Genomic DNA, 24,374 nt, shown 5'->3' with positions numbered 1-24,374 from the left:
CTATGTGAAGAAGATAATGGAAGAAGTGAGAAAAGACAGTTGAGGAAACAGGGAGGTAAACAGTGGGATTGCCTAGGTTTGACTCTACCTCTATCAACTTCTTGCTTCAGTTCCATCTACAACTGGCATGAGACCCTTGACAAATTAGTCTCCAAAGAAGTAAGCCCCATGGAAAAGAGTTTGCCCAATGTTGAGGTAGAAGATGAGTTCCTTTCCAAATATTTTCAGTATAAGAGGGAATGTTCCATCTCGATTGTTGTCAAAGAAGATAATAGAACTCTTGGGCTCTGCAGTGAGTGTAAAAGAAGACATTGTCTTTGACTAACATGTTTGGATGTATGTTTGGATGTCTTTTTTACCTAGGAGCACCAGCCTTTCACACATGAATACTGTACTTCGGGAACAGATGGAACAGATGAAATCCTCAAAACAGAGACTTGCAAATGAATTAGAGAGGGCAGTTACAGAAGTGCAGAAGTTGAGGTGTGAACTGGAACAGAAGGACTCCCAGTGGCACAAGGGCAGGGAGGTATACATTTTTGCCTAACTTTTCAAATGTTTTGTAGCATTATTGTAAGAGATCTCTTCACTTCATATAGCATTGCCATACTGCATCCCTAGCCACCTTCCCCTACCCAGAAGCTCTCAGAAAAAACTAATGATCGTGACCATTTTGGACTTCATACAACACTGACAATTTTTTAATTGTTTCATTGAGCTCCCTTTCTAATCCCCAGTGTTGTATTTGCCACTACTGTGATATTTCCAGACACTGCTAAGCAGCTGTAGTAGTGTCCCAGTTAAAATTGCTCTTGAATTTCTCTCCTAAGGAGCTGAGACCACCAAAGTGCTGCTGGCATGCTTCCAGGATTTTGAAAGAGTTTCTCTGTATGATTGAACCTAGATTCAGGGAGTGGGGGGAGATTGTAAGCAGCATGGTGGTGGTGGTAATGATGATGAATACAGTTATGTTGTATAAGAATAATATGTATGCATAGATTTACAAGCACTGAGACATATTCATTTTTACAGCAAAATATTAGCTCATATATATTTTGGCCAAGTTCTGAACGTAAACCGCTTATTTGTTCAGCTAGAGTTGATGCCAACCATGCTAAACACTGGAGAAAAAGCATATCCTTGGCATATACTTTAATTTTAGCAGTTTTGCAGTGAGTTTGGGGGGTAGTGCATCAATATTCCCACCCAGATAGGGGGGAAACCATTTTATTGGAAATAGAAGGTCAATTACAAGTTTAGTTAACATTTTTTCTCCTGGTTTTCCCAGTGTTCTCAGCAGCTTGCAAAACAAAGCAAACATAAAAATGATTCAAACATTTATGGGTAAACTGTATTTTCAGTTAATGTTCTTACCAGTCTATGCCATGACCTCCATGTTGCATAGGTTTTCTGATCTTGATTAGGGTTATAAAACATCAAATCCTTCTTTTATGCAAGAAGGAAAGATATCAGATCTCTTCTCCCTGATGGGGAAGATTGCAGGGATTTTCATACAATGTTTGATTATTTTTATCGTATTTTGCACAGAAAAAATGTTTTGTGCAAAACAAACCAAATATTTTTATCCAAAGAAGTATTTCTACACAATAATCTGTTTCTTAAAAGCTCACCATGAAATCTTGCACAATAATACATCCCTAAATATGGAAATGCTCATCATAGCTTTTGAAATGAGATGTCCTTTCTTGTCAAGAACGACAAAAATATAGATGTTGATTATATTCCCAATCCTGTTACCTGTGCAGGACCTTCAGCAAAACTTGGGAATTTAGAACAATAGGTCACACAAATATGGGGAACTCCTTTCTGTTGTGTACTGTAAACAATATGCTGTAGAACTCGCAACATGCCAGGTATATATATATTTGCCATTGTTCTTATCAGAGCTACAGTTCATATTTAAGCCATGAGCACAGTGGGATCCTTCTGCTTTGGCGTCAAGCTGCCACACTCCGCAGCAACTTTGCAGAGCTTCGCACAACAGTGGAGAGGTAGGTGCCCCCCTAAGTGCTACTGAAATTGCTCTGCAGATAATTAACAATGGCAGGATTACGATAAAGAGCTGATTGAATTACTGATGTCTTTACAGCAGTACCTGGCATTTTTGTGTGTGAAAGATTGGGCGGTATCATCTCCCAAAACATTAGTGGGAAGTTTGGCAGCAGGAGGAGGAATGAAAGGATGTCAAAAAATTGTAATCCCATGATCTAATAAACTTCATTCCAGGTGTAAACTTGAACTCCTGTTTTTCATTGACTTAAATTGTGTCGATTGAAAAGTTCTTCCTTGGTCAGACACACAAGTAAACCATTGGTGTGACTCCCATGCATTTAAGTTGCATTTTGGTATTTATTTCTCAAAGAGTAGGCCACACCAAACACAATGAGACTTCTGGGCAGACAAGCATAGAATGACACCAAACATGCACATATCCCAGAACGACCCCTGAGAGATAATACCATGTTACATCAGAAACCTTAGTTTTAAAACACCAGTTGCATTGAATAGTTGTAAAGAAATGAAGTGGTGGACAATTTCAAGTGCAGATATACTAAATAGGAGAGGCCCACAATACTGTTTGCTCACCAGCCCTCCCTTTAAGCATAATAATCTGTCACTTAAGCCATTTTTATCTTAGCTGAGGATATATCTTGACCCAGAGTCCAGTAATGAGAAAAGCAATAATTACATGGAAGGAAGTGGGAGCAGAAGAAGACTTGAGTATTCTTATTCGCAGAATGTCATAAACATAGAATATTGTGTCATTCTTGAGTTCAACCCTGGAAACAACTTGCTGTGTCCTGTTTTTCAACCAATATATCATGTGTGTAGAAGAAACCATGCACTTCATCTCATTTAAAGAATAAACACAATTGTGATGCCATGTTTGTGTGTGCCGAACAAGTTATCTTCATCTTTTACATATTATTTATAAAAGTTGAACTTATTTTCTAATATAATAGTATTATTCATGAAAGATCGTGATATAAATTGGTGTGGCGCAGAATTTTTTCAGACTACAGCTCCCAGAATGGCCCAACCAGCATAACCAGCAGCTGGACTGATTGAGGATTCTGGGAGCTATACGAAAGATGCAATTCCATTTTTATATCAAACTCTTTCTTTGAAAACTGTCAATAAGAATAAAAAACAATTTCATGCCAAAGAAAGGATAGTTAGGAGAGTGATTCTAGCCTCCTTTGCTGTAGTTTGCCCTGTTTTCTTTCATGAATGAGGGATTCCTTTGAGACCCATTGAAATCTGCCTGTCGGTGACAATCTCCATTTAAGAGCCACTTTGTTGATGAGAAAGTAACAACTGAAAAAGGTACCCATGATGTCCCACTTGCATTGCTTGAGTTAATGTCCTTCATGTCAGCTAATGCTGTCAGTGTTAGTCTAACTCGACTATTGGGTTTAGACCACAGTGAAATCATTGTTAGTGATACAAATATAGATTATTTACAGAAAAGGCTAAAGTTTCATTTGCAAGAATAATGTTTTCTCTAAAAAATTGCTTATAAATACATTTTGTTGTACATAATTTTTGATATGATGATAGGGAATTGGAAGTGGATGAAAGTCTAGGTGTTTTTGTTTTGATACCAGCAGCAGCACAGATTCCTGGCAGTAGCTGGCATCTTAATCCTGTGGCAATAGTATGGGTGTTGGCACCATAAATCTGGCAGTTCTGGTGTTGGCATACTTAAGGTTTTGAGGTGGTGATGTATATAGATTATGAAGGGGGGAAAATACTTTAACTCTCTCACTACCAGGGGTCTTGCTGAGGCAGGAACTGACATGGCAAGAACTTCCCGCCGCCTCCAGACAGCCTGTCTCAATTTGGATTCCAATCTGCGCCTCTCTGAGAGCAGCTCTGTCTCTCTACTTGAGAAACAGCTTCGGGAGAAAGTTCGTGAGATGGTCCAGCTGCAGAGCCGTTGGGATGGAGAAAAGACTGAACTAAACTCGAGGTAAGAAGCGCACCAACAGGTCATTAGTCTTCAGATCACAATGTCTTGAGAGGCTGACAACTTTGAATGGTCTGGAACCTTTCCCCACCAGTTATTATTATTATTATTATTATTATTAATAATAATAATAATAATAACAACAACAACAACAACAACTTTATTTTTGTATCCCACCACCATCTCCCCTAGGGGACTCGGAGTGGCTCACATGGGGCGAAGCCCAACCACACAATTAAAATAAAATTTCATAAAAATGCAATTCACAGTATAAAAACAGGATAAAACAACAGTATTATAACAATAAATACATTCACACATTCTTGGAGGGGTTGCTAAGACAAGCTAAATGAGATGTTTCAGAGGACACACCAACACTCCCAAAAGGATTCAAGAGGCATGAGTTTCCTATTTTTGTCCAAAAAGAAGTTAAAACTGTTTTAAGCAGTTTCTAGGGTCTGTGAAATTAACCCTGATGAGCTACAATCAGACTATGGGCTGCTTATATTAAACCCTAGCATAAAGGTTCAAATTGTCCGTTCTTTCTTTGTTCTGCATTAAGCCTCCAGACCCTCTTGTAGCTTTGTGAAACCCTTACCCAATAAAATATATTCTAGTAACAAAAATATGAAAGCAGTGATGTTGGTGGAGCTTTGCTTCTAGAAAATGATTCTGCGGGAGTTTCCATTGTTTCAACAACAACAAAAACAACAACAACAAAATCACAAAATCTTAGTGACAAGGAAAACAGGTCAGCCAGAACAGGAAGAAGTGCAATGCAACCTACTGAACATGAGCTCCAACACCAACCCAAAATCCAACAGAGCCCCATGACTAAACAAAATCCCTCATCTTGGAAGACTTGATAACACCAACTGCAAAGCTGGATTTCCCACAAAGACTATCACACTTGTTACTAAAATTGGTGGGGAAAAGCAGAGTACTAGACTTTGAGATACATATTTCAAGAGTCACCACTCCTCATAAAGGAAGGAAGCAGAGCTGGCAAGGAGAAGGGAAAACACACAGAGATGATGTGAAGTAAATGAGAATAGAATGTACAATTTGATGTTGTGCATTTAATGTTGGGTCTAGCTGATTCCCATTTTCTAATCTTGGAATGGACACAGAGGCCCTATCCACACAGGAAACATAATCTGGTTGAAAGCCAACTCAAGGTTGGAGTGTCTACAAAAAGTTCACCCCCAACGCAACCTCCAACTTGCATTCAGCCAAAAACTGTTTAAAAACTTAACTGAAATTCTGGATTACACCATAGAATGTGTATAAACAGTGCAGTGCTGCACAGCAAAAGCATTTGGAGCACTTGTCAGGACAGGGCTAAAGCTGAAGGCATCACAACAGAAGCTGAATTAACCAACGCATTTGCCAGGGTATCCAAGAAAAAAAAAATACTCCTGTGTTCAGATAGATCCGGATTCCTGGAGGTTTGCAAAAGCTTGCACCTGGTTCAAGCACACTAAAGTGAACCAGATCTCTTTGATCCACATCCTAAATTGGACTAAGTGCCTGTGTAGCACACAGTCTCCCTGCCTCCTTATTGATGACTATTGCCACAGACACTCAACTTCTTCCAAGATCTGTCTCTAGCAACCCTTAAGAGGACATGGTTTGAAAAGTACATTATAGAAAAGAATGCCTATCAAAGCACTTACTGTTCTTACATGTTATTGTTTTGTCTCCTGATTTATATTTTATACATTTTAATATGATGTCTGAAGCGATGGTTTCTAATCTAATCATTCCAAGAGTGTGAAGAACTGATTCAATAGAATCATTTAGTGATCTTCCTGATCAATATGACAACTGTATATGGTTTATATCTTTCAGGATTAAAGAGCTGAGTGCTTTAGGAGATAATTTTAAGGAACAGAACACAAAGAAAGAGAAGACCATCTCTGATCTAAAAATGGACATTCAGAAATTGGTACACATACCTACATCCCCTCTTTTTGTCATTCTCTCAAACAAACACCCCCTCCCCAAACAGAGATGCACAGGCTTCAGATATGCTGATATTCAGATATCCTTGTTCTTTGTCTGTATTCATTTCTGAGTAACTGCTTATCTTTGAACACTAGGAGGCCAGCATGATTGGAGACCAAGAAGAAGTGAAGGATCTGAAAGAAGAAATTGAATATTTACAACATACCTTGAACAGCATCACAAAGGTGTGTGAAGTTTTCATCTACAACACAAGTAGCTGTATTTAATTTGATCACTGTATGTAATTTGATAACAGCTATTTATTGGAAAAAGAGATGTAGTTCACCAGCACGTTCACTTGGACAGACTCCAATTGTTCTCTGTTCTGATTCTACGGATGTTGGATGGTGTGTGTTTAGGACACTTCAGTTTTAGTAAAGGTAAAGGTTTTCCCCTGACATCACATCTAGTCCTGTCCGACTCTGGGGGTTGGTGCTCATCTCCATTTCTAAGCCGAAGAGCAAGCGTCATCCATAGGTCATGTGGCCAGTGTGACTGCATGGGGTGCCATTACCTTCCCGCCAGAGTGATACCTATTTATCTACTCACATTAGCATATTTTTGAACTGATAGGTTGGCAGAAGCTGAGGCTAACAGTGGGAGTTCACCCCGCTTCGCAGATTCGAACCGCTGACCTTTCAGTCAGCTAGTTCAGCAGCTCAGCTTACCCCGCTATGCCATCAGGGGCCCCATTTTTCAGTTTTATCTAAGGGCAATTCTACACAAACACTCTAATCCAGTTTGAAAGTAGATTAAAACATAGCATCTACACAAATACCTCAGGAAGCAGTTTGACGTTGGGAGTGTGGACCACAGTATCCACTGATTGTGGATTGGAACCAAACCCAAGAACTGTAGTATCAGTGGCTAGACAACCATCCCTCCAAGATGTGCTTATGCGCATAATCTGTGTCTGCTAAGGATTACCAGATTTCGAGCCTTGCATGGGATATACTCTGATCATCTGCAGCACAATTTCTGGCTTGCTGTGTGCCGCAGCGTGCTTTGGGGGGTGTAAGTTTTGTGAACATCCCACTCCTAAGTCAGCTTCAGACTGCATTATAGTGTCTGTGTAGAACCACCCCAAGACAGTTAACTTTCTGGATCAGACGTCTTAAGTGATTATTAAACGGATTGACTGTAACATAGCATTTAAATACAGTACAACAGTACAACCTCTAATGTGATTCTATGGCAGAAGTGCACAGCTTTGTCCTTCTAAAAAGCCAACAAAAACCCAAAACCTTTCTTCAGGCTACCCTCTCCTCCCTGCAAAAGGGGAAGCTCTGCCCCTTTTCCAGTCCTGTGCCATTCCAATGGAAAATGGTGCATAGCTGGGAAAGGGGCTTCTCCTTCATCTCCTTGCTTGCCTCTGGCCTCTGCAGCTACCCGTAATCTGCAGAGCTCATGTGCAAGTGGATGAACTTGCCTGTAAGTGTGCCCTTCCTTTCGCAGCTGCAGAGGCTTGGCTTGCCTTGCTGGGCATGGCAAGCCTCCATAGCTGAGGAGGCAAGGGATGAGCAGGAGGATGAACTCACCCAAACAAACTTCTATAGCTCTCAGCAGAAGGGAGGGAAAGGGCAGGCCCTGCAGCTATTGTTTGCAGGTGTATGGGTGAGTGACCCTTCACCTGCCCGCACACCAGCTAGCAAGAGCTACACGGCCTCCTTCAGTAGGCAGGCAGGCTGATGAAGAGCCTGGGCTTCTACTTTGCAGGTCAGCCTTTGGCATGGGTCAGTAAAGGAGAAGGCTAGGCCCGCCTACAGGCTACAGGGAAGGCTTTTGCGGGCCACATCCAGTCCGCAGGTCATATGTTGTACAGGCCCGTTCTATGGGGTTCTTGGGCTGAAAGTCCTTAATTTCCATAGGCATTGTTATTATCCATGGTTTTATGTCCAGAAATGTATACCCCGCAGATATGGGAGTCATATTGTAGATAGAAAATATATCATGTGAACATGTTTTTGACATTTTACAGTGTTTTTCATGATTAGATGTTTCTAATCTATGTGTTTTAAAATGGTTTCTGTGATTTTAATTGCATTTTAATCTATGTTGTACCCACACAAACTAATTATTATTATTATCAATAATAATAATAATAATAATAATAATAATAATAATAATAATAATAATAATAATAATACATGTAAGCAAACAACTTTATCAAAAAAAGATTTTGATCTAAATGCCTTATGGGTTTAGATTTCCATAGGGGAAAAAGGAGATCTTGGAAAAATTTATTCTGGGGGGCTACAGAATTGCCCAGACAACTGTGTCAGCTAAGAAATTATGGGAACTGTATTCCAAAAATAATGTTTCCAAGTTCTGATTCTACCTCTCATGATTGTAGCCATGAAATATTGCTATAAAGAAAGGTCTGTTTTTAAATGTATGTTTCTTCATCTGCTGGACTGGGGATGACTTCATAATGTGGCTTCACGCTTGTAATAATTTGGGAATGGATTGATGAGGATTTTATTTTCTCCTTTCCTTCTAGTTGGTTCTCTTAGAATCAAAGGGGACAGGATTAGTCCCCATGGAAAGCACCCAAGCTGCATCTGAGGAAGACATCCTATGGCTCGCTTCTCCCCTACGTTCTAACTCCCCTCGCCGCCGCCGAAGTTCACCATCTCGGGCACATTCACCATCACATCAGAACAGAGCACTGCAAAGTGTGCAGGCTGCTTTTCAGAGATCACAGCAGCGGGAACAGGTTGGACACATTGCTTTTCACCTACAGTATTTTTAATGTTAAAATGCTTATAATGTTAAAATGTTTGTGTTCAGAGGTGGGAGGAATTCAAAAAGCAAACTTTGATTTTGCCATTTTATATAAGAGTGACTATACCAATTTGTATAATGGGTCTCTGGGTATCTGTGGTTGGTCTTTGAATCAAACCCCAAAAGATAGAGTAATAAAGTCAGCCGGTGCATGTAGCTAAAATTTATTTAGATTGTGTATAATATTCTAAGTTGCTTCAGTTACAAAGTGCATTGCAGTAAAACGTTAAGACTTTTGGAACTACTTTGGTAAATGGATGTCTTATTGTGGTTTTGCCCTAGCTTTTGGAATGTAACACCTATCAGTGGACAGAAAAGGACAGAAAAAGCTGTAAATAAACCTAGGGGCAATTTGCACATTAAACTGTAAGAACTATAGACTATCTATCATGTTGTATGCTATCGAAAGAGACTCCCTCTTTTTGTGAACAGGAGTTGCATATGCAGCTGGAGTCTTGCCGGGATGCTCTGGGATCTGTCAAGAAGCAGCTCTCTGAATGCCAGCAGGAAACAAAAGCCACAAAACAGCAGCTGCAGGAACAGAGTCAGGAACGTGAATTGCTGACCAGGACAGTGGAAGATTGCAGACAGGAGCTGCAACGCTGGAAAACCTCAATGGAAGTTCTAGGAAGGTGAGAGCAGAAAGAAAGAGGCAGGATCCAAGTCTGTGACTGATATCAAATGACATGCTCTGTCTCAACCTTCCAAGTGAACTACAGAATTGTGTATTTCAGAAAAGAAAGCACCTCCCTCTGTAGTGATGTATTAGTAGCTGAAAACCTTCTTCATTTTTCATATCCCTTCACCAAACTCAGAAGTGAGAGGAAGGTCACAGGTTCCCTCCCAGGACTGAGAAAGATGTCTGTCTGAAACTTTGGGTGCCCTTTTAGAGTAGGAAGGGTCCATGGAATATCTCACTGATTCAAAGAGTGTTCTGTGTTTCTTTGCCTTCCCAGTGGTGCAGATTATATTTGGAACTGGATGATGGATGGATGGATGGATGGATAAAGAATATTATACAACCTATTTTCCATGTTAATATAAAGGAGCGTTCCATTCAGATGATATTATACCCCTTTGCAAAACTTTCATTTGTGACCCTCAGCCAGAGCAATAAAAAGGCATTATTAAAATAAAGGGGGGGGTTTTGTGTGTGTCAGGAGTGACTTGAGAAACTGCAAGTTGCCCCTGAGCAACTTCTTCAAAGATGTAGCCCAGGTGACGCCCGGATGTTTGATGTTTTACTATCCTGTGGGAGGCTTCTCTCATGTCCCCGCATGGGGAGCTAGAGCTGACAGATGGAAGCTCACCCTGCTCCTCAGATTCAAACTGCCGATCTTTCGGTCAGCAGTCCTGCTGGCACAAGGATTTAACTCATTGTGCCACCGGGGGCTAAACATTGAGATTCATTGCTGTCAAAGCTCATCAAGTGATTCTCCTCAAGAGTGGCATTTTTTGGTTTGAAAGCATATATCAACATATATGTAATTGATTTGTCCCAGAACACTGGTTGCGTGGAATAAAATGGCTTCCAGGAAAGTCTTATTTTAGGAAAATTCAGTGATCTGGTAGTCATCTTTACTTGAGCCAGCATTGGACAATGACTTTAGAGACCAAAGTTTGAATCCTCATTAAACTATGAAAGTAACTGGGTGAACTTGGACAATTCACACTCTCTCAGCCTCAGAGGAATGCAATGGCAAACTCTCCCTAAACAAATTATGTCCAGAAAAAAACCATAACAGATTTGCCTTATGGTTACCATAAACTGGAAATTTCTTACAGACACACAACAGACACCAGAGAGGTTGTTATCATAACTGCGGTCTGATCAGTAACTTCCTGAAAGCAATCCTCCGGTTCCATCACATCCCACAAACTCGGCTTTGCCAAAAAGAAATGGCAGGCAAATGTGTTTTGAAGACATGTATAGGAAGTGGAACTTGTTCTTTCACCTGAGAGTCCAAGACCTCTCTTTTTGGTTGTGTTATCTTGGTTGATGGCTGCTCAGAGTTGTTTTCTTATTTCACCAGAGAGAAGGAGGCCTTGGAGATGGAGATGGAAAGCATGATGCAGCAGCTTGATTCCTCTCATCTGGACGTGGAGCGGCTAAAAACTGTGAATGGAGAGCTGCAGAAGCAGCGAAAAGCCCTGGAGGAGCAGAAGGAAGATGTAATTAAAGAATGGGAGAGAACAAGGAAGCAGCTTGAGAGAGGGTGAGGTATCGCAGTTGTGTCTCTATCACTGAGATACTCAGGGCAGTATTATTCTTTGCTTTAATGCTGGTGTTAGGAGAATTATACACTCAGGGAGACAGAAGGTCTTAAGTAATATTCCCCTTAGTTAAAGTCAAGTCATAGCCACTTAAGAACACTGAATACATCATAGCATTGACTATACTGGGAATGGCAGTCCACCAACATCTGGAGGGCAGCATTTTGGCCACCCCCCAATCTAACCAATTATTGACAACGTTAACTGGCAGAAGCTCCCTAGGGTTTCTTTCTTGGCCCTTCCTGGAGATTTCTCATATTCTCTCATTGAGAGCCTATCCATGTACGAAACAAAACCAAGTCTACTTTGCTTCCAAAAGCACACAGGATTGGGTGTGTTCACATTGGCTTGGAGGAAATATTTCAAAATGAAGAGTTAACTCATGTATCACAACACGTACTGTTGTTTAAATTGGAAAATGAATATACTTTGGGGAAGAAAAGACTATAACCCACTGGAAATCAAAATCATAGATCACTGGATCTATAACTAAGAGTACTAGATTTTTCTAGTTGCAAAAGAAACTCATCTCATATTAATTGCCTATTATTATGGGCAAATTATTTTGGCTAAAATAGGGACAGCTTACTAAGAATGATCCACACCATATGCTATGTTAAATGCAAAATTGTCGGTGGTCAAGAAGATGATGTAAAGCCAGTGTGGTGTAATGGTTTGAGCATCAGACTCTGGAGACCAAGGTTTGAATCCTCACTGGGCCATGGTAATCCACTGGGTGATCTTGGGCAGTCACGCCCTCTCAACTTCAAAAGAAGGCAAGAACAAATCCCTTGGAACAAATATTTTTAACAAAACCCCATTATAGGGTCACCTAAAATTAGAAATTACCTGAAAGCACATAACAGCAAGAAGAGAGGAATAGCAGGGTAACTGAGATTGAAGTTGCTCCAGTGTTGGAAAGGGCAAGCAAGCTGTGATTAATAAAACTTTCTTTCATACGGTAAACCCCAAGGTCTTTACAAAACATTGCCAAGTTGCCACAGCACCTCTGTGCTATTCAAAGTGGGTCCACTTTGGTGCTTTTTTCAATGTGGACACTCTGGGCGTGTTTGAATGACAATTCTCAACACTCTTAAACAAGAATGACCAATTAATGCATTGTTTGGGAAGTACTGTATGTTTGGGAAGCGTTTTGGGTTGAATGGGAGCTCTCCTAATATTGAGCCTCTGAAGGAAAAGAATATAGCACCAGTAGAAATCTCAAGCAACTCAGAGCAGTGACAGCAGGACAAGTAATAAAACCTTGGTACCAGCTGTAGTCCTCCAAGCCTTGCAAGGTCCCAAGTTCATGATTTATACTGAATTTCCAGTTGCTCAATGAAGGCAGCAGGATTTTGCTTCTAATTCATATAGTTTTCGTGCTGGTTTGAGGGTCGTGGACATTGTGAACTCCTCTCTCCTGTTCCCAAACCCTTAGATAACGTGTTTCCCCGAAAATAAGACAGTGTCTTATATTAATTTTTGCTCCCAAAGATGTACTAGGTCTTATTTTCAGGGGATGTCTTATTTTTCCATGAAGAAGAATTCACATTTATTGTTGAACAAAAAAAATGAACATTTATTATATACTGTACAGTAGTTATCATCACAAACCAGAATAACCAAACTGTGAATCCTATGAAGAATTTCTTGTTACTACCATTATTTCCATGTACAACAATTCTATGGTACATATATTTGCCAATCCTGCATGCTCTAGTGTTCTGTCTGTCGGGCATGCTTCCAAACAAAAACTTTGCTAGATCTTATATTTAGCAATTCAGCAAAACCACTACTAGGTCTCATTTTCTGGGGATGTCTTATTTTAGGGGAAACAGGGTATTATAACCAACAGTTCCCATCAAACTGATCATTGGGCAGCTTGGTACAGGCTTTGAAATTTTTCACCAAGACAATATCTGGAGTTCCTGGCTGTATGGTGCTTGGGGGTGGGGGGTCATGGAATGTTGTCCAAAATTCAACCTTTCAAGACTAGGTCCTCAAGTGTGGGGCAATAAATGCTTGTGGTGATCATGGTTTCATTAATTCAAGACAAGAAGGCAATGGTTGTGGGGGCTGAAATGAATGCAGATGCACTGATTAACGTCTGACAGCTATATTCCCTAAGCCAAACTAGTTCTGGGGTGGAAGGCTACATGATTCTTCTTTCAAGTATTGAACTGTTGGAAAAGAAATAGATTGCCACACATGCTGCCAAAGTAGATCACAAGATAAGTCACGCAAATGCTAGAATAGGAATTAGCATGGATTGAAGTGTAAAGCAGGTTTATACATTTCCTTCTTGCTTAGACAAAGGCATGTGGAGCAGCTAGAAGAAAGGATGTCATCCCTGAAGAAGGAGCTGGTAACTGTCAAGGAATCTCTGAACCAGTCCATGCTAGAGAAGGATGTGCTGGAGAGTGCTAATGAAGGCTTGAGGAGAGCGCTTTCCAAAGTAAGGATGGCTAATTAGTGTGATCACTGTATACAAAAGAGCTCTGCTCCTGTCTCTTGAACTGGTGATGGGTACCTGCTCACATTCTTTTTTGCTCACTTCTTGCTTCTCTCGTGTCATCATGGTGATATTGATTTGCCTTTCTTGCAGAGCAAATTAATGACTTCTTTCATACCAAATGAAAACCCTAGAAGAGTTGTGTTGTAGTATCTTAACATGCATCGAGATTGTAGAATTAATATAACTTGAAACCACTTTAACTGCTATGTCTCAGAATCATGGGATTTGTAGTTTTGCAAGGTCTTTAGTCTTGTCTGTCAAATGGGGCTGGTATCATTGAGCCATGACAGTTAAAGTGGTTTCAAGTTACATTAATTGCACATATTCTTTTTATCTAACCAATTTTGCTCTGCTCTGCTTTACTACTGACACTATGCTGCTAGCTAATGACTTGAAAGACTGAATGAAGACCAAGAGTTCATATGGAAGTGGTTTCTAGGTTTGCCGAGTTTTATGTAAACTAAATGTCTTGGTAAAGCACCTCACCCAAAACTTTAAGTACTTTGCTTTATTGCAAAACCCTGCTAGTTGAGAAACACATAGTGCCTTTCTCCTCTGGAAAATGTCACTGAATATTTCATTTCCTCAAGGTCATACTCGCAGTGTTGGTGTAGAATATAAAATCTTAGCTGCTAATAAACCATGCTGACCAGAAGTAGTTCCAATTCAGGCAGTGAATCCCCGAAACAACCAGAGAAGTCATAGTTTCAGTTTCTAAGCTAGGCTGACAATCCAAAAGAAAACCCAAATTTCATTTCTACCAGCTTTATGCTCTTATGTATATAATAAAAGAGGAAAGCAGAACTGTGGGTGAGGTGCTGTTGCATGCCATCACATCATCAGGCCTTGATATTTCAAAACAGTAAACTGTGTGTACTATGTTTAATCTCTTTTCTCAGAAATAAAATGCCCACCAAGGCCATGATCCAATAGGGTGTTAGGGCAGGCCCTAGATGAGTAACTGTTTTGGTAAAACACTCCCATGAAAACCACTCAGACTGGCTCAGCTGAAGTGAGTAGCAGATCTCTTTGCCACCCACACTTTGGCCAGCATAAAATTACCCGTGGGGGAAAATGACATTTTCCTTACAGAATATTTCCATAGGGCATAATGATGCTGAAAAACAGCATGCACATGAAGGCTAAGGAAATTTCCCCTTCCCTTCCTTGCTGCTTGGGACTAAAATATTGGTGCTGACCTACCATTAAACCCAGAACAGAATGGACAAGTAGATTGTCTTATTAATGAAATATTTCAATCAACCCTCTATAGAATTAGGACAAGTTGTATTTTGAGCTACAGTACTAGGGTCCACCAGCCAGTATGGCTACTGCCCCTGCTGGCTGGGAAATGTTTAGTAGTTTGAAGTAGCTTTTCCAAAGCTTAGCTCATATGAGCAACTTGGCCAAAGGCTTACAAAGATAGATTTATCAAATACCTAGAAAAATTTACTTATATCTGTTTGCCTGACTCTGCTACATTATCCAGCTTCTGTTCTGAGGCTGTTTCTCAGAGGGGGGAAAAAGTGAACCAGTCAAGAATAGGAAGACTAGGAGAGAAGCAGGAGGGTGCATGGAATATGGCAGAATTCTCCATCAACACTTTCAGGTTTACCTGTGAAGAGCAGAACATGGACAGAGAAACTTTGTAAAAATTGTTCCTAACCTAACAACTGTTTGAATAGCCACATTTGAAAAGATTAGAAATATTACATGTGAAAATGCTTCCATTCTCTCCCTCAGACTGAAGCCACCAATGCTGAGCTGGAGCTCTCCATACACAAGATGAAATCAGAAGATGCTGAGCTGAGGGATTCACTGGCCACGATGGGAGCTCTGAATGAAGGCCTGGCTCATGACAAAGTGAACCTCAATCACATAATCCTACAGGTAAAAAGACTATAAGATAAGCTGGTCCATGTTATAACAGAACCCGTATGAGTGTAGTCAAGCAACATGTTTAAGCTTCTGCCTAGGCAGAGATGACCTTGTCATTGGATGAATTGAGGCAGCTAGGCAGTGGATATGGAGCGCTGAAAGTTGGTGGAATGATGGATATGAGATCTGACCCATGAGACAACCTTCTTAGAGACCACAATGTTGTTGCAGAGGCTATGCTGACCAGAATGTCTTGCATTCAGATGATTTCTTCTGATTGGGTCTTGCAGATGGTAGACAGGAAACTGTTACTAACTCTCCCTATGGTGATCTGTAAGGTCAAACTGGATTAAAGACAATGTATATTCACTATGATTCACCCATTTCAACCCATTTAATCTTCACCCATTTGTATTCAAAACTAACATACACATGTGAAATTACACAACTAAGTCAGGTAGGCCTTGCATAAGTAAACAAAAATATGTAGGTAGCTGTTTACTGTTCCAATTATACATCTGGACACATAGCTAAAGTTGGATCATGTAGAGTGCAATCCCATTCTTTTCCACATCAAGCTTCCTTTCATTATTTATTGCACAAACCACTGTTGCAACCCATTATTAAAAATCTATGTTTCTCCATTTTAAAAACACTGTAAACGAGACCTTTTTGTCAGAGGCTTTGTTAAGTGATGTATGCCTATGTATGATATAATTGAATACCTAGCCTCTTTGCAGAATCAGTCAAATAGGTGGGAGGATTTTCATCAGAAAACCTGGGTACTGGTGAAAATTAACTCTCCATCACCTAGTAACATGGACTCAGTTCACATCACATCCATTCACCATGTGGCAAAAATAGCAAGAGACACATGATTGAATCAAAGATTTCCATCATGACAAACTAAACAGATTTTTTATGAGTCCTATCAAATGTGTTTCGTCTTTTTTCTAGAATCTTGGTAGCCATGTCCTGGCAGAGCTTTCCCTGCATCTTAGTTTGCCTGCCAGTCCTTGAATGTCAGTTGTATAAAGCAAACACAGCTCTCTTCCATGATTTTGATAGCTGCCAAAATGCACACTTTGTTTTGGATCTTTAAAGACCCATGATGTGCCAGAAAGCTTTCAGCCTCATGAGCACCATCCCTGCAGGGCTTGTAACCATTAAGAGCTTGTAACTTGCAGTGAGGCCTGAAATGGGAGAGGCAGAGCTCACACGCTCCACAGTTTATGCCAACAGCATTTACAACTTCCGGAAGATTTCAAGCATCGTATCGCTGCCTAGTGGAAGCTTTTACGCTGTCTACACAACCCATGGGAAAATTCACCCAGCCTTGCTACACTTCCATATAATGCAGTTTCATAATGCAGTTGAACTGCATTGAATTGCATTATATGAGTCTTCGCTGCCATATAATGCAGTTCAACTGCATTATGAAACTGCATTATATGGCAGTGTACATGAGGCCATGGTGGCTTCTAGGTCTAATGCAGTTAATGAAGGACCTGCTAGATTTTGGGAGCATAGATAGCCATTTTTCTCCTATAACCAATTGTTTCAAGCAGGGGGGCAAAGCAAAATGTTCTACAAAAGCACATCACTCAAAATTATAGTAATGTTCGATTACAAATTATTTTTAAAAAACACAAAGGTGATAGAAATCAACAACTTTACTCCAAGTGTAAATATCTCAGCTAAAGTACTTCTGCAAGAGGATGTTTTCTTTTATAACATAAGGAGGCAAAATGGGAATTCATGACAGGACATTAAGATCAAACTAGTAGTGATATTAAGTTCACTGATGAAATTAATAGGAATTTTTCCCCATAATGTACATAGCAGCTCCCTCCCTGCCCAAGCTCACCCTCAGCATCAGAGATACAGTAGGTGGAGATAACGTGTGTAATTCTTTCTAGCCATGTGGTCCAAATGATGTATTCCTTTCTCTGGAGCTGTCACTGTTTATGTGCAATTGGTCATTCTGGGGAGAATTTTCATGGGGAATGTTTAAACCCAAAGTACCTGTTGTTCTGTGGCTATTGCTTCTCCCTTCTAAACATTATGTATTTTTAAAATATGTAAATATTAATTGCATTTATACCAGAAACAGTATGACTAGCTTGGCCCTTAGAGCATTAAAAGAAAAATGACCAAAGAGGGCTCTAACCTGCAGTTAACAGCCATTAGGTTTCATACATGAAAGATAAATCAGACTGGATAATTGGAATTTTGACACAAATGCAAAGCCTACATGTGTCCCAATTTTCCATCCCATAGTAGTAATTAATACTCCAGTGAATAATGAGACAGGTTCTATTCAAAGAGAATTCTGAGCTCAGGTTGAAAGGTAGCAGTGAGCAGCTATCTGAGGTATGGAATCCACACGTACAGTACTTCTTCAGTACCCAACATATAAACATATAAACACCTTACCCTACAATGCTTTACAGAGAAAACCATAGCATGCATAGAGTGTGGTCAAGATGGCAAAAAGTATTAATGAGTAGGACCAGACAAACTAGGAGGAAGAACAGACAAGCTGCAGCAATGTACTTTTACCTGAGTTATTGAGAAGGGCAAAATTCCATTGCTTCCTCTCACCCTATTTGCTGGGTTAATTGAGTACACAGTAGCTCTGCACTTTAAACTTCATTTTCAGAAATTGAAGTAAGCTGAGCACAAAGGAGGGAAGTGAGGAGAAAAGAGAAATTGAGGCATTTCAAAAGGAGCTGAAAAGTGGGGCAGCAAGATTAATCGATACTATCCTTGCCAATTTGGAACAGTTAAATGGAATGAAACCCTGCTCCCCACCCCATTTTTAATTCAAAATGCCTCCCTGTACTCTCTAGGATGAATGAAGAGTAGTTTTGCTATGTTTTGCTTCCTTCAAATCTGTTTTAGTCCAAGAAGAATGCTTCAGTAAACTAGAAAATCTGGTTTTGAAAAAAAGATTTTATCATTTTGAAATTGGCCTATTTTACACCACGCAATTATAGTGCTATATTGCATTTTAACTGCAGTGCCTGCATTCTGTGGAATCTAGGAATCTGCAATTTATGGAAGAGTATTTAGACATTTCAGTCAGAAAGTTTTACTGCCTCACCAAATGTAAAACCCAAGATTCAATGTAATGAAGTCATGGCAGTTAAAGTGAAATGTAGTGTTATATCTGTGCAAAGTGAAAGGGCAGGTTGGTAGGGGATAACATGGTGAAATTATTCATGTGAACCCATTAGGGGGTGGAGGGGCATTCTGAGTAAAAAACAAAATAAAATAGATTAAATTGTGGGAATCCTCAGAAATACACACAGGCTATCTTTTGCCTACCCCTGTTGTAACGATATTCTCTAACTGCCTTTTGTTGAAACAGTTTAACACAGTGTTTCTCAATTCTGTATTCCTCCAGGTGTTCTGGGACTTCAGCTCCCGAAATCCCAGCCAGCTCATCAGCTGTTCAGAATTGTGGGAGCTGAAGTCCAAAACATCTGGAGGATCACAGTTTGAGAAACTGTTGTATGTCAGCATGCCCAGCCTGTGATTGTGTCTGATGTTTCTATTCAGCCTGTGATTGTGTCTGATGTTCATGATGGGAATGATGTTCATATTGATATGCATAATGGGAATGGGGATGATGTTCCTGTTGATGGGCTCAGGCCGGAATAAAGTTCAGATGAGAGACCCAAGCAAGGTCACATTTCTTGGAAAGACTTTTCATCACTTTTCTCAGAGCAACAGCCTAAAAGTGATTCTGAGATTGCTTTGCCAGATGTTGACAATAGTGAAACCTTGGATAGATAGCAAAGTTTTAGTAAACACAGGTAAAATCTTCAGAATCTCAGGCACTTTGCTCTGGTGGGAAAGTGAGAAATAATGCTTTCCTGTCGGTTTTGGCTTTTGGAAAGGGTTTATAATGATTCATGGGAGACTAACATCTAAGTTGAGTTAACATCTTTTAACCTTGCTGGTTTTGTTTTCAAGTGCTTCATGTTCCATGTATTAAGCTGTTGTCAAGTTTAAGTTTTTGCCTGAGAGTTTCTGCTGTATTGGTTCCTTGTTTCATGTGCCTCGTTTCATGGATTTATATGTAATATTGGATCTGGCTTTCTTCTGAAGTTCTATGGGTAATCTTGGATTTTGAATTGATATTTTATTGTTATTTTTATTGCTTTGCCTACATATATTCTACAATAAACTGCTTGCTGATTTTACCAACCTCGTGTGCTGTTTCAAGTCAGAGGGTTCCTGCTCTGGAGTGTGACAGAAATTCTGGTTTAACAATACAGTCCCCTTCTGTTGAAATGATGTTCAAGGTCAACCTGTATTCTTGTTGGGCCTTTTCTCTTAGCCTGCTTCTGTAATGTATAACTCATTTTCCACTTGCTGTGCAGCTTGAAGAGGAAAAGAGCAGGCTGCTAGGCAAGAAGCGGGAGCTGGAACAAGAGCAAACTGTTTGGCGTGAGCAGCTTTCACATTCGGAGCAGGAGCTGCTGCGCATAAGGGCAGAGAAGCAAGGGCTAGAGCAAAGCTGCCAGACCTCAGAAGCGAAGCAGGAGAGACTGGAAGAAGAAATAGCCTTGCTGCGCAGGGAAAGGGTCCAGTTACAGGACCAAATAATGCAGGTATCTAAAAGGCATCTGCAGAGCCCCCAGAGCCACTCTGCCTCTGTGTAGGTACCCAGTAGGACTGAATTCAAGATCTTTGCAAATATGGAAAAACTGTAAATTAAAAACTCACTTTTTTACCTGATAGAACTCTAGATCCTGCAACTCTGTACTCCACCTCTATTGGAAACTGACCATAGAATTGCACTGGAGCACCCACAAATGCTTAGAGAAGTGTTTCCTCTAGAAATTTTAAGGTCTTCCAGCACACCTCATTGATAACATCAGATGTTGACCATATAATCATGATGAAGAAACTAGAGATTCCTAGAAAGAAGATATTAATCTGCAAATAATCAAATAACCTGTAATGTGCCATGGCACTGTTATTTTGACTCCAATGTTTCAATCACACTGAAATTATATGAACTACAGTTAGATTCATGCTCTGTTTTTAAAACTTTGTGGAAAGTTTTTTTAAGTAAGTAAAGAAAATGAAGAATGCACTAAGTCCAAATGTCTTCAGACATGAAAGATACAATCCAATCCAATATGTCTAAATAGTTAAAGCAAACCCTTCACTACCTCTCAACTCTGGGACTCCCTGCCCAGGGAAGTCAGAATGGCCCCCTCCCAGCTCTCCTTCTTATGCAGACAGGCTTTTAAAGATTAAGGTGTTTAAGATCAAGTCAGGGAATGCTGTGGTTTTTAACTTGGAATGTTTAAATTGAATTTTAATGATTTTTAACTGGGAATTTTAAAATACTGTTTATATTTAATCCTGTTTTAATGTTTGCATATTTGTATATTTGAAATTGTATGCTGATGCTTTTATGTTAAGACTCTGAATCTCCTTCAGGAGAGATAAATTGGGGTATAAATAAATATAATAAGAGTATAACATTATACAATATTTTTGAGCAATTGCCAATTTACTGTAATCACAATAGTGATAAAATATGTGCTCAACTTCTATTGTACTTGAGACTGTTAATGAGAGGCAGCTAGTATAGGGTAGCAGTTTGAGCATTATACTAAGACTCTAGATTCCCCACTTGACTTTGAGCAAGTCACATACTCTCAGCCACAGAAACCCCATGTCTTAGAGTCACTAGAAGTCAGAAATGAAGGTATATAACAACAGCAATTAGTTGATGTAATCTCTTTAATTGTGTGCACTTAATATACCCCAACAGAAAGAGATCAACAAAAAGGCCCTCTCTGCAAGCTTCCATAGCCTAGTTGATGCAGTTGGGAAAGTGGCATGACTCTGCAGGATTTCTGCTTTCAGGATCGATGGTCTGTAGGCATATTCAGCCAGGATATAAGGATATGCATTCAGGTCTATTTCTTCTCCTAATACCTTTATTTCTCTCATATTCCTCTGGTCTGTTCCAGCTGAACAGCCAAAAGCAAACTATCGGTGAACAGTTAACCCAAAGTCATCGAGAGATGGAGATGCAAGCAGAGTCTTTACTCCGTGTGCTACAGGAGAAAGAAGAGATGGCTAAAGAAAAGGCCCAGCTGGGTGTGGAGCTCACTTCTCTGGAGAGACACAGGAAATTATTGTCCGAGGAGGCAGATAATCTCAGGTAAAGCCCATCTCTTGTAAAGCAAGTGGTAGCTCCCTGGAGATCAATTTTAATCAGATATTGGAAACAGGTTTTTTTCAAGAGGGGGGGGGGGGTAGGTTAATTCCCAGCATTATAGTCTGTAAAAGCTCTGTAATTAACTTAAGGACAATGTCAATTATGAGAGGAGTGGCATGAAGTGAAGTCATGTTACATTTATTGGGTTGGCCTTGCTCCATCCTTGCTTAATAAGTCTTGCTCAATACTTGTTTTGATACATGGCCCTGCAGACAATAGATCAAGTGACAACCAGGAGAGTCTGGAAAGAAGGGAGGCGAATGGTATGGGCTCTTTTTAATACATTGAATGAGACAACAGATCTGAAAATGGCTTGGTTCCGTTCTCTTCCTTGGATAAATTAATGATGGGGAGAAAGGGTATTGTGTGCTGATTTTAATGTGCAGTTCTTTTATGAAAAAAATCTCTTCTGCATGCACCCCTGTTGTGACTAGATTTACTTTTAATCACACCCTGAGCTACATTTAACTGGAGTTCAGCTGGTCACATGAGGAGATACTTAAAAGAAAGCAATCACACCTTTTCCATGGAGAAGAGTAGCAGGGGGTAAATAATCATGTTGTTATGTTTCCGGCCCTAAATTAGATAACTTTCTTTTTTATTGAATGCTCTTGAAGCAGCCTGTGTTTCTCCCAAGCCCACCTAATTGGCCCTTTAGCTCAGAAGATCTGCTGGACACTTTCTTCAATCAGCTCTTGAACTTTGTTACAGTTGCCTACACTAGTCATAATAACAGAACCACAGAGTTGGAAGGGCCCTCATGGGCCATCAGCTCCAACTCCCTGCTCAAGGCAGGAAAATTCTCAGCAGGTAGCTGTCCAGCTTCTTTTTGCAGATGTCCAGAGAAAGATATCCAATCACCTCTCTAAGCATTTGATTGCATTCCTGAACAACTCTTATGATAAAAAGTTTCATCTAAAGTTCAGTGAAAATCTACCTTTCTGTAACTTAAAACCATTAGATCCGATAAGTCAATCTGTTCACCCACTCATCAATCTATTTCATTTCTAAATATACATTGTTTCCTTTTTTAAATGAAACGTTTAGTATGGTGTTCATGGTTTCTCACTTCATTTTAACCTCATAACATCCCTATGTAATAGGTTAAGCTGAATAAGAGGTTGTCCAAGAGCCTGCATTGCCCACCATGGTATAAGAGTTCTGCAGGTGGAAGAATGCTACAACTCTCTGTTTACCACCCCTAGGACTCGTGGTTTTGTTGTGATAACCTCCCTTTCAATAGCCATTCCACAGTTGGTGAAGAGTGGGAAGGGATTAAAAGAAGTGTGTGGTTGTGCCACATAGCCAAATGCGTGCTTGTAATGTCTTCCACCAAAATCTGCCAGGGTCTCAGTAGATTATATCACCAGTCTACATTTGGCTATAGGCTGTTAGCCAGAACTTCTTAGATCCTCTGTGCTCTCCACCAGCCACAGAATTGCTGTTTGGGGGGAGTAGGGGACATTGTAGCAAAATCATGAGTCTTATGAGGAAATGCTATGATTGTTACAGAGAACAGAAGATAATGCCAGTCTACAGAATGATAATGAAGGTCATATGCAGGCATAAGGTCAACTTGCATATGCTACTAGCAAGATGCCACACAAGGAGCAGCATATAATTGAATGATTAGCTCCACATTTAAGTGTAGAACTGGATTTTCCTCACCTGATCAGGCAACAATGTTCTGAGCTCTCAACTCAAGAATTCTGTGCTGAGAAGCATATGAGATTAGACAAGTATTAGCCTGCAAGGAGATATGCTTCTTCATAGGTTAAATGCCTAATTGCTGTTCTGGTGAACCTATGGCCAGAGACTCTGTGATGAATGGTATCACCAATGCCAAGAAACTTTCTGGGAATGATATACTGGTTGTACATCACCCCCTTTCCAAAACCACTGTTTTGTAGATGCCTCTAGAGTCGAGTCATTGACAGCTTAATTGACTGGCGCTGATTATTTCCTGATGTGCTTTAGAGTTGAGAAGGAATCCCTGGAAACCTCCCTTTTTGAGGCACAAGAACTGGCAGCACAGCTGGAGGCTCGCAAGGAACAACTAGAAGGAGAGAATCGAGGCATTGACCTTTCCAGGAAGGCCCTCCAAGGTGCAGTATACACACCACAGGGTCTGATTGTGAACTTCAGTACTCTTCTGTGCTTCAAAGGGCTGGTAGTTCACAGGAAAAGAATCTTCTATTCAAATTCCTAGCTAACAAGCTGGAATACCAAAAGTCAATAGAAAGTGCCAGATAGTATTTATTTTTTAAAAAAGAATTGTCCACTGTGATTTGATCATGCTAAGTCTAATAACTGATGATTGATCACATGGATTCAGGTCACCATATATAACATGAAAATGCACAAATGTGGAGGAGGAAGAATTTTATCCTACACCTGGAAAATCAGCTAAAATCAGTTGGAAATGAAACTGGAAATAACTTTAATTTTTCATTTGAAAAATGGGATTGGACTAGATTCGACTAAATGGCTCGTGTGGCCTCCTCCAACTCTATTATTCTATGATTCTATGATTTCTTCTAGATTGTTTGGCTGGGTGTTTTGTTTGTTTCTGTGTTGGTAATGGAAGAAAAAATTGCCAGCTGGGTCATGTGCAGACATACCTCAGTCAACAAAGTCTCTGACAAAGAAGCTCCTTTTAAAAAATACAATGT

At 40.1% G+C, this 24,374-nt stretch overlaps 1 protein-coding gene and 1 long non-coding RNA gene across 4 annotated transcripts in view; one reads left to right on the top strand and one right to left on the bottom strand.

Moving 5' to 3' along the window:
* Window positions 1-24,374, bottom strand: part of LOC134297824 (uncharacterized) — a 93,350-nt gene that overhangs the window by 908 nt on the left and 68,068 nt on the right. Inside the window, exon 3 of the long non-coding RNA XR_010004705.1 lies at window positions 1,375-1,484. This is a non-coding gene — a long non-coding RNA (uncharacterized LOC134297824). The remainder of the gene's footprint in view (window positions 1-1,374; window positions 1,485-24,374) is intronic.
* crocc2 (ciliary rootlet coiled-coil, rootletin family member 2) overlaps window positions 1-24,374 on the top strand; it is a 122,708-nt gene that overhangs the window by 44,043 nt on the left and 54,291 nt on the right. For all 3 annotated transcript variants that reach the window (XM_062976526.1, XM_062976525.1, XM_062976527.1), the window contains 13 exons: window positions 364-529; window positions 1,906-2,012; window positions 3,797-3,994; window positions 5,843-5,939; window positions 6,094-6,183; window positions 8,499-8,714; window positions 9,215-9,414; window positions 10,816-10,998; window positions 13,367-13,511; window positions 15,315-15,461; window positions 19,841-20,071; window positions 21,452-21,645; window positions 23,680-23,807. In XM_062976526.1, coding sequence (XP_062832596.1) covers window positions 364-529; window positions 1,906-2,012; window positions 3,797-3,994; window positions 5,843-5,939; window positions 6,094-6,183; window positions 8,499-8,714; window positions 9,215-9,414; window positions 10,816-10,998; window positions 13,367-13,511; window positions 15,315-15,461; window positions 19,841-20,071; window positions 21,452-21,645; window positions 23,680-23,807 — 2,102 coding nt within the window. The remainder of the gene's footprint in view (window positions 1-363; window positions 530-1,905; window positions 2,013-3,796; window positions 3,995-5,842; window positions 5,940-6,093; window positions 6,184-8,498; window positions 8,715-9,214; window positions 9,415-10,815; window positions 10,999-13,366; window positions 13,512-15,314; window positions 15,462-19,840; window positions 20,072-21,451; window positions 21,646-23,679; window positions 23,808-24,374) is intronic.

This window comes from Anolis carolinensis, chromosome 3 (assembly GCF_035594765.1).
Source record: "Anolis carolinensis isolate JA03-04 chromosome 3, rAnoCar3.1.pri, whole genome shotgun sequence".
NCBI lineage: Eukaryota > Metazoa > Chordata > Lepidosauria > Squamata > Dactyloidae > Anolis > Anolis carolinensis.
This window is presented reverse-complemented; position numbering and strand designations above follow the sequence as displayed.